The 10636-nt window shown below is 39.6% G+C and overlaps 1 protein-coding gene across 2 annotated transcripts in view; it reads left to right on the forward strand.

Moving 5' to 3' along the window:
* The first annotated feature begins 6052 nt into the window (after positions 1–6052).
* Positions 6053–10636, forward strand: part of DNAJC27 (DnaJ (Hsp40) homolog, subfamily C, member 27) — a 63599-nt gene continuing 59015 nt past the window's right edge. For both annotated transcript variants that reach the window (XM_006880621.1, XM_006880622.1), the window contains exon 1: positions 6053–6139. In XM_006880621.1, the coding sequence (XP_006880683.1) occupies positions 6053–6139 (87 nt within the window). The remainder of the gene's footprint in view (positions 6140–10636) is intronic.

Consider the following 10636-nt stretch of genomic DNA (forward strand, 5'->3'; position numbering starts at 1 on the left):
CCATGGGTAATGACTGTGAATCCAAGTGAAATGAAATAGTTGACAAATTTATTTTTCCACCACCCATTATGATGTTTGTTGTCTATTGTTCCAGCGGTGAGGATTTTTGTTTTCTCAATGGTGAGAAGTAATTCACACTGAGGGCTGCAATCTATACTAAGTGCTTCAAGTCTTCTTCACTTTCTGTAAGCAAACCCTGCTATCTGCAATTATGCAGATAGGTTGTTGAGGAGGAATCATCCTCCAATCTTGATACAACATTCTTTCATATAGTCCAGCTTCTTGACTATAGCTCACCTGAATTTAAAAAGCATCTCAAGAATAAAACTGAGGTATTAAACTCTATGATTGAAGACCAGAAGACTTGTGGGATGAATTTTACAATGTTATCAATAAGTGGAAGCAATTCACATCATAAGCATTTTTATACAAAGCCCAGAAGAATACACAATACTATTTCTATGGTATTCTAGCCAATCAAATGGAACCTAATCACATCAGAATACTCAAGGCAAACCCAAACTGAATAGTACTCTATAAATAACTGTCACTTTGAAAGACAAAGAAAAGCTATTATGGATAACATTATGAAGAATAGACATTTTAGATCAGTTATGTAATTGTGCTCATGTGGAAGCCATACATGGATCAAGAGGCAGCAATTTGAAGAGCAGAAGGTAATTCTGCATGGTTTCTAATTAGAAAATAACTGTGCCAGAGTTGTACCCTTTCATCATAGTTACTCAGTCTGTATAATGTCTGAGAAGTCTGTGGAAAATGCAGCATTGGAGGAAGACACAGTAACAACCGGCAAGATGTAGATAACCCCATCTTGCTTGCTGAAAGTTCTGAAGCACTTACTGATGAAGATAAAAAATGACAGTCTTCAGCATGGTTTCTGTTTCAACATTTTAAAAATAGTCACAACTCTAGACAAGCTCAAATTTACTAATATACCATAGAGCCTATAGAACATATAAACATCATGATTATCATGACAAGCAAAGATATAGTCAGGAATTTTATTTTACTTGGTTCCATAATGAGTAGCAATGGAAGCAGCAGTCAAGAAATCAAGAGATGCATTGCATTGGACACATACACTGCAAAATACTTGAGTTAAATATCAACGATATTACTTTGTTGATAACTAAAGTACACCTCATCTAAATCATTCTATTTTCTTTTTTTCCTTCCAAATCATGTTATTTTCAATAAGCTCATTTGTCTGCCAAAGCTAAACAATGTATTAGGAAGGCCAGGATGAATTGATGTCTTTGAACTGTGATGTTGGCAAAGAATACTGAATACACCACAGACATCTCAACAAACACATCTCTTGATAGAAGTACAGCCTGAATGCTCCTTAGAAGCAAGGATGGCAAGACTTCATCTCATATATTTTGCATATATTATTAAGAGACCCATCCTTTGACCATCCCCATACTCAGGGGATGATCTGTGAAAAAAGAGGAAAACCTCTTAATGAGATTCATTAAAGCAGTGGATGCAGCAATAGAGAGGATGGTGCGGAATCAGCTCTGCATTCTGTTATACGTGAGTGCACTGTTAACTAGTACCAACTTGAAGGCATCTAAAAGCAAAGACAGATGATAACTAGTGTTTCATCATATTTTTCATGGTGTACCTTGACCAAAAGAAATTCCAAGCAACATATTATTTATGTCCTAACAATTACTAGCCTCTTTAAGGACAGCAAAAAAGGGGGTAAGTGTTTTATTAATTCTTAAACGTAATTAATGAGAAGGCAGGTGGTTCAACCCCATCAGCTTTTGCACTGGAGAACGACGTGTAATCTCCTCTCAAGCGATTTACTGCCTCTGAAAATCCACTAAGGAGTCAGCTATGGGTCTGTTTTGATTCGACAGCACACACCACCACCACCTTTCTTGGGCCTTGAATAACTTCTCAAACCTGGAATCTGACTGGATACCGTTACCCTCATTTCCTGTTCCACACTGATTTTTTGCACTGCACTTGCATATCAGCCCAGGTACAAAAATCAGGAAAGATTAAAAAAAAAAAGACCTTTCAAAAGGAATATAGTGCCATCTATTGCTGAAACGATGAATTTCAAGACTGCAGTTTTGCATAGTGTCCAATTTACATTTCCATGAGTGCCCCAGATTTTTAAAATATCCTGCAGATATCCCCCATGAAAATTATCTGTGGAAGTAAGCGGAGGTGCTTACTGAGCTGGTTAAGAACCAACCACATAGGTTCTTCTGGAGTTCAATGTAATTTTCTTTTTATTTGGACAAATATGCCGTTGTTATGCAAGAGAAACTCTTTCATTTTAGAAAATACATATTGAAGTATTCATGGCAAAGAATTACTTTTTCAAATGATTCTCAAATAATTTAGAAACCTACGTATGGAGTATCTGTGTGTATGTATACAGAAATAGAAAGCAAGTGATCCACCACAGTTCATAAAATAAAGGATGAAAATGTTAACAATTGAAGAACTTGAATAAAGGATATAAAAGATATTTTGGTACTATTCCTGAACATTTTCTGTGAAATAATTTTGAAATAGAATTCTTTAAATTAAATAAAATACTGTAATTTTAGGTGTCTGTACACATGTAAGGAGTTCTGGTGGCCAAGTGGTAAGAAGCTGCACTGCAATCCCAAAGGCATGTGGTTCAAATCCACCAGCTGCTCCACAGGAGATGGTCAGTCTTCTCCCATGTAACTTACTGCCTCTGAAAACCTGCTTGAAGGTCAGCTATTGGTTGGTTACAACTTGACACATAACAACAGCATGCACATGTAGTAAAATAATACATTAAATGTCTACAAATTAAAAGTACCAATTTGGAGAGTTACACCTTTTAATCAAGAGAGAAACAGATATATGTGACTTGGGGAGGATGGATGTAGTACAAGTGACGCTTTTTCTTACGCTGCCTGGTGGATACATAGGTATTTAATATATTCTTTATATCTTGATTAAGAACCAACAAATTCTCTCATAACTTATCTATGTAAAATATTTCAAGTATTTAGATTCTTAATTCACAAAAATTAAAAAAGTAGATTGCTACTGTTTTAACAAATTCTACATTTTGTGTACATTAGCTCTTGAAATCCTCACCACACCCCATGCTTATGTCAGGTCAACCTAGAGCTAATTCTAAAACACATATCATATCTTCCAACTCTTTGTGGTGGTGGGAATGTTGTTACATGTATCAAGTCAGAACTGACTCACACATAGCTGACCTTCTAGGAGGTTTTTAGAGACTGTAAATCAAATGGGAGGAGATTATCCATCTTTCTCACACAGAACAGCTAGTGGATTCCAACAACATGTCTCTGAGTTGACAGAACAGCTCCCTACCCTCTAGGCCACCAGAGCTCCCTACTATATACCATATAACTCTTTCTCTGTTTCTCTGGCCTCAACCTTAGCAACTGTGACAATGGGTTTCAACATATAAGAGATTGTGAGGAGTGCAGGGGATAAGGCAAGGTTCACAGAGTCACTATGGGTTGTTGGTGACACAGTGACACCTAACAACAACATATACTACTAGCATATTCTCTTTTCCCAACTTCCATGCTTTTAAAGTCCAAGTGAATTTAACATATAAGCAACAGAAAATATGACTACCTATACTTAAAATTCCAAGTGCAAAGGGCTTGAATGTGTCTGAGATTGTGAGAATGGCACAGGATAGAACAGGATTCAGATCTGTTGTTCATAAGGTCAATATAAATTGGACTCGACTCGACGAAACCTGACAACAACAACAAACTTCAAAAATATCAGTATGAACAAAGGATAACAAATTGTAGTCTGCAACATGTTTTATTTATCTTATTTTCATATGATACCTAATAAGTTGAAGATTTGACATTTTGCAATTATTCTCTCATAATACAAGTTTTATTGTAGGGCTCAAGGTTAGTTATGAAAGAAAGATGTTTATTCATTTACTAGCAGGGAACCCCAAAACAACCCTCTATTGTAGAGTCAATTCTAATTCACATCAACCTTCCCTCAGGCTTCCAAGGCTATAAATCTTTACAGAAGGTCACTGTCTATCTTTCTCACAAACATCTGGGAGATATGAATGACAAACGTTTCAGTCACGCAACACATCAGACTATTCAAGTTCCTTAAATCTCACTAAAAGATCTCTTTAAAGATCTAGATTTAGAAAGAATCAAAGTATGCATCTAACTATTTTAAACTGTAAACTATCAAATATTTAAACTAGGACTTATACTTTATATTTGTAGAGAATTTGAGGTATCATTAAATAAAGTGGCAGTATTTGTTAAAAAAGTAACATAGAATAAGCTCTTTCTTAAAAAGCATTTCATGGTTTTAAACATTTTGCTATGATTTGCGTGAATGTTTGTGGAGCAAATTGATTTTCCGTTCAACAGTTCATAACATATTTTGTGACATTGGTTGTAATTACCACAACAGCACTTTGTTGACCTTCTGTGTTTCTTACTCTCATTCTCTCTTCTTTCCTTCTCCTTCCTGCCTGAGCTCTCTCTTGAACACAGGCTGCCTTTGCATACCTCCCTTGTGTTGTTCTTCACTTGACAGGCCTATAATTTGGCTGAGCCTTTCCTGCTTTATATAACTTTATCATTACTTATAAATAATAAAATTGTTATTACAATAAAAACAAATCCCTTGGAAATCTGCCTTACAAAAAATAATTTCGACAGTTTTAGTCTTTGCTGTCTCCTTGCAATACATCTGAGAACAGAAGCACTACCTTTGTGTTTGTGATTTACTGGGAAATTGAGAGCCATTCTTTTCTCGAACACCAAATAATGATTTTCCAAGTTCTATTTCTTTTCCGTAACTGAAGATATTACTTTGGTGGTCTTTCAAAACTCTACCTGCCAGGCTGATTTTTTCCAGTCCAGCAGCTTTTTCTCACTTGCTGGAATGAGAACTTTTAAAATAACTGTTTCAAAATTCGTTATTTTACTATCATATTGCCAAGTAAAGAGAGCTCTTGTGTCCTAATGGTAAGGAGCTGTGCTGCAATCCCGAAGCCACGCAGTTCAAATTTACCAGCTGCTCCGCGGAGTGCGGGGAGGATGGGCAATCTTCTCTCCTGTGATTAAACTGCCTCTGAAAGAAAACCCGCTGGTGGGCAAGCTGTGGGTCGGCCCGGTACACAACAACAACATTGCCAAGTAAAAGAATGTTGAGACCAGAACACGGCTTTTAAATCTAGATGAGTGGTAGGGACCAGAGGAAACTGAAAGAGCTACAATTATACACCTTAATAGATCTGAAAGGGAACATGATAGGCGTCATTAATCTGACTTGTTCTCCCACGTATGAGCCAATTACAGTAGAATATCAAAAAGACCAAATGACTGATCCTTACTCTAATTGATGGAGAAGTTGTTGCCTGTGAAACCTCAGATCTCTTTTCCAGTTTCAAGGCTCGACTTCCCCACTTCTGGCCTTGCCTCTCAAGGAAAAAGTGCCCGGGAGATTTAATATTGAAGTCAGGGAAGTCCCAGATTATTTTCTAGTTTGAAAATCTGACGTGGATTCATCTTCAACTAATCTATCATCTACTCCCCGTACGAGGATCTATTCAGAATAGCCTGCAAATGTCTACCACTCGACACTGTAAACAACAAATTCCTACTGTCCTGGAAACCCTAAAAGCATGCTGTACTGGCCATGGATAGTAATCCCAGCCAGCCCTCAACGGCGCCAGAGTGTCAAGAACCACAGCAACGACTGCTGTTAAGACCCCAGGAACAGTTAACTCCAACACTGTAATCATGGACGGGCGATGACGTCACGCCGCCCCTTCCAGGCATCGCGAGAGTTCCTCCTTCTCCCTCCCTCACCACCTGGTTCCCTGCGTTCCCAGCCCTGCGCCTGCTGCCAGGCGGCGGCTGGGATGGCGAGCCTGGCGGCTGAGGCGGTGACGCGAGTAGCGGTTCCGCCATTGGATGAGGAGGCCTGAGGGAAGGGCTGGCTTGGTGAACTAGAAGACACCGAAGCAGGTGGCCCTAAGAGAGCTAGGGCAATGGAGGCTAACATGCCGAAGCGGAAAGAGCCTGGCAAGTCCCTCCGCATCAAAGTCATCTCCATGGGCAACGCCGAAGTAGGAAAAGTGAGTACACCGTGCTGGGAGGGGCGGGACCTCAGCGACGAGGCGATTTGCTGATTGGCTAAATGGGCGGCCACTCAACAGCTTGGAACCCAGCCTCCTCCCCGCCCCTGAGCAGGCCCAAGTCGATTCCTAGGGGATGCAGTTCCAGGAGAACTAGCCTGACCTTTTTGACCTTTTGATTGTCCTCTAATATCTCTTTCCTTAAGATGCCTGGCTTGGCTTTTAACCCCAAAATGTACCCAAAAGAGTAAAAGGAGGCCCAGGTCTTAATGCCATATTAGCTGCATCGATACCATTGCAGTCTAGGTGACCACCCAGAACCTAATATGGAGAATAAAGTTTAACTAACCTATGCAGATGCTTGAGACAGAAAGGGATTTATTAGCGAGTATGTGAAGATCTACATTTCTAGCAAGTCTGACCAATCCAGATCTATTTCACAGATGAGATGTGGATTATGTCAAGGAGCCTGATAATCTCTTGTTTGTTTGCTTTTTGGGCGATGTCAGTCACCACATCCATTCTTTTACTATTTTTCTCAGCTCCATATGCTGGTATGTTATTTTGTTAGTTGCTGTCTAGTAGACTCATAGGAATTCTTTGAACAACAACTCTGAGCCATTTATCCTGTGCCATCCTCATCATCAACAATACAAGTGAGCTAATTTCAGTGACTCGCTACCTTTCCAAGTGTAATGTCCTTCTCCAAGGACTGCCCCCATCCCCTACAAGATGGCCAAAGTATGTGAGATGGAGTTTCACCATTCTTGCCTCCAGGGACCACCCTTGTTGCATTTTCACCAGGACAGACCATGGAATATTCAGTACTCTTCAACACCACAATTTAAAGACATTGATTGATTCTTCTTCTCTCATCCTTTGTCATTGTCCAGTTTTCAAAAGACCATGACTTTAATCAGGTGCACCTTAGTCTTTAAACTGACATCGTTGCTTGTTAATACTCTAAAGAGAGGTGTCCTTGTCAGCAGATTTTCCCAATACAACTTTTGGTTTCTTTTCTTGACTGCTGGTACGAAGGGTGATGATTGTGGATCCAAACTCTTCTTTAGTTGAGGTTGAAGGGAGCTCTGACGGCCTAATGGTAAGGAGTAGCACTGCCAATCCAAAGATAAGTAGTTAGAATCTACCAGCTCTTCTTCAGGATAAAGATGGGCAGTCTCTTTCTGTGCAATTGACTGCCTCTGAAACCTACTGGAGAGTCATTTATGAGTCGGTTTTGACTTAATGGTATGTAAGAACAAAAATGGTAGAGAGTGACAGTTCTTGAGTCACATAAATTAAGCCCTTGGCTACTAAAGTCAATTACTAATTGAAAGCTGGACTTTTATTCCCATTCAGACTCAGCTGGGAATATAGGGCTGGTAATCTGCTTCCAGAATGTCAAAGTTCTGAAAACCCTGTGAAGCATTTGTCCTCTGTCATGGCATTGACTCAAGGGCATGAGCAGCAATAGTTTGGGGAGGGAGAATAAGACCAGATACAGTTGCCTCCTGTTCACTCAGGTTGTCCTTCCAGGTAAGTGAAAACTGTTAAGAACTCACCAGTGTCGTCCAATCAGTGATAGAGACAAAATTAGAACATTATCTCCTATACATTTCCATTACAGTTCCTGTACACTGTTGCAATAGATACTGTCAAAATAAAAATTTTTTGACTCATGCCTGAACATAGGAGTTCAATAAATGTTTATTAGTATCTTTCCTTTCCTTTTAAATACGGCCTCTAGAAGGTTATACACTAAACTTGCTAACTGAACAAGCCACACTCTTATTTAACGTTGTTCTAAATGTGTTAACCAATGTAATTAGACAAGAGAAAGAAATAAAGTACCAGAAATAGAAGACAGAACTATTTTCTGCTAATGATACATTCATTTAATCTGATTCCCAAAGACATTAATAAAAAACTTATTGTAAATAATATGAAAATTCATAGGGAAAAATGTAATAGTTTTACTATCTACATATTTCCAAGGAGTATGTCTTTCTCCAGAGGCTGGCCCCTATGGATAACATGCTTATAGTATGTGAGATGAAGTCTTACCATACTTGCTTCTAAGTCACATTTTAGCTGCACTTTTTCCAAGACAGATTTTTGTTGTTTTTGTTCTTTTGGCAGTCCATGGCCAGCAACACAATTCAAAGGCATCAGTTCTTCTTTGGTATTCCTTATACATGACCTAATTTTCCTAATGTGTAGGAAGCAATGGAGAATACCATGGCTTAGACTTTAAAGACTAAGGTGCACCTCCCCCAGGCCATGGTATTTACCATGCTCTTTATATCCTTCAGAGCAAGCATGCTATCCTTGCTCTTTAGTATTTCCAAGAGGTCCTTGGCAGCAGACTGGCTCAGTACAATCTGTTTATTTCCTGACTGATGCTTCAATGAGTATTTATTGTGGAGTCGAGTGAAATTAAATCCTTGTCAACATTAATCGTTTCTCCATTTACCATGATGTTGTTTATAGGTCCAGCTGAGAGGATTTTTGTTGTAGTAATGTTGAGGTAGGTTGGACAATGACTAGAGATAATAGAAGGATAATTGATGCCTTTGAACTGTGGTGCTGGAGAAGAGTGTTGAATATACCATGGACTGCTAAGAAAATGAACAGGTTTATCATGGAGAGGGTTAAATCAGGCTGCTCCTTGAAGGCAAGGATTCTGAAGCTTTGTCTGACATACTTTGGGCATGTTGCAAGGAGCGACAGGTCCTTGGAGAGGGACATCATGCTTGAGAGGGTGGAGGGACAGTGCAGGAGAGGAAGACACTCTATGAGGTAGATTGATTCCGTGACTGGAGTATTAGGGGTGGGTGTATCAGAGACAGTGAGACTGGCACAGGACAGAGCAGGGTTTAGGGCTTTGCACGTAGGGTCACTATGAGTCACAGGCAACTCAACAGCGTGTAACAACAAAAACAATGTGGAGGCATAACCCATAGTAGTCTTTGATCTTCTCCAGTAAGTACTTCAAGTTCTTTTCACCTTTCAGTTGCACCTCTAACCAAAAGGGCAGTAATCTCTTCCTATAAAGATTTATAGCCTTGGGAACACAATGAAACATTGCTCTGTGTGAAAATTGACTTGCAACCATGTTTCTACCAAGTCTCCCTTCCTCTGGAGGCTCTGCTGAAACCTATCCACCATGGCATGCCCTGCTAGTATTTGAAATACCAGTCACCTAGCTTCTAGTGTCACAGCAACATGCAAAACACCTGAGTGCAACAGACTGAAAGATGAATGGTTACACAGGAAAGTAGAAGTAATTTAATAAACACTGTTTATAGCTGCCTACTATTCAGATGTGGGGGAAGGCATTTAATTGTATTGTGCTCCTTTCTTGAAAATAAATTCTCGGCAAATAAAAATGTAGATAGTTGTAACTTTATAAAATTATAGTTTTTCTCATGTTGTAAAAGTAACATCATTTTAAAGAATTTGGGGGATATAAAAAGATAGAGAAATATCCCTTGGATCAAAGAGGAAATAAAGACAAATAACAAAATAGCTGGGAAGCAATGAACAGGTGAGACTATACCAGACTCTTCAAGACAAAACTAAGATGTAGTCAAAGAAAATATGTTTTTAAAATATAATGCTAGAGGATGGACCAGAGCAAGGGCGGCAGGCTGCCAAAAGCCAGCCACTGAAGCAGGCTGCCTAAAGCACACATGATAGCTGGAATTTGAGTAAGGTCACATTGCATGCCCAATCAGCAAGAGTCTGCACACAAGCTCACCCAGTGTGCGTCTGTGTGCCTGCCCTGCACCCAGCATGAGTCTCCACATCTGTCTTGCACATAGGCCTACACCCCGAACCCTTGGCCTGCACTCCGTGGCCACACCTCTGCCCCGCATCTGCACCCCTTGACCATGCCCACACCTGTACCTCTAAGCTCTGCCATATATCTACTCACATCCAGTCAGCTAACTGCCTTTAGTCCAGAAAGCCTTGGTCTGCAACAGTTATAAATAGAAGATGCTGTTTTCACAGGCCCTGAACAGAAACTTCACTGCTCCATCCTTCTCTGGAGCAGTCACTTCAAAGCAAGAACCTATCATTGCCTCAGACATGAAAAACTCTACCATAGCAATGTCACAAAAGAAGCAGGCTACATCACATAGTACATAAGGCCAAATCAAGATGTCATCCTGCAAAAGTGACACTGTATCAAAGGATTTCCTGAAGCCTGAAAGTCTGATGGATCTTTCTGACACAGAATTCAAAAGAACAATAATTGACTCTTTTCTATGGGTGAAAGAAATACAGGACACTGCTAGAAAAAACCAAGAGAAGCTAAAACAACAACAACAACAAAAAAAAACCCAACCCAAAACAATGCAGATAAAATAAACAACGCATTGGAAAGACAAAAAACCATGATCCAAAATGTGAGGTCCAATGTCTCAGATGTTGTCAACTTGATGGAGTGACACATAAAGAGAGTTGAAGAGATGGAACACAGAACCAGTGAAA

Source organism: Elephantulus edwardii, unplaced genomic scaffold (genome assembly GCF_000299155.1).
Source record: "Elephantulus edwardii isolate Elephantulus edwardi_28Jun2011 unplaced genomic scaffold, EleEdw1.0 scaffold00009, whole genome shotgun sequence".
Taxonomy (NCBI): Eukaryota; Metazoa; Chordata; class Mammalia; order Macroscelidea; family Macroscelididae; genus Elephantulus; species Elephantulus edwardii.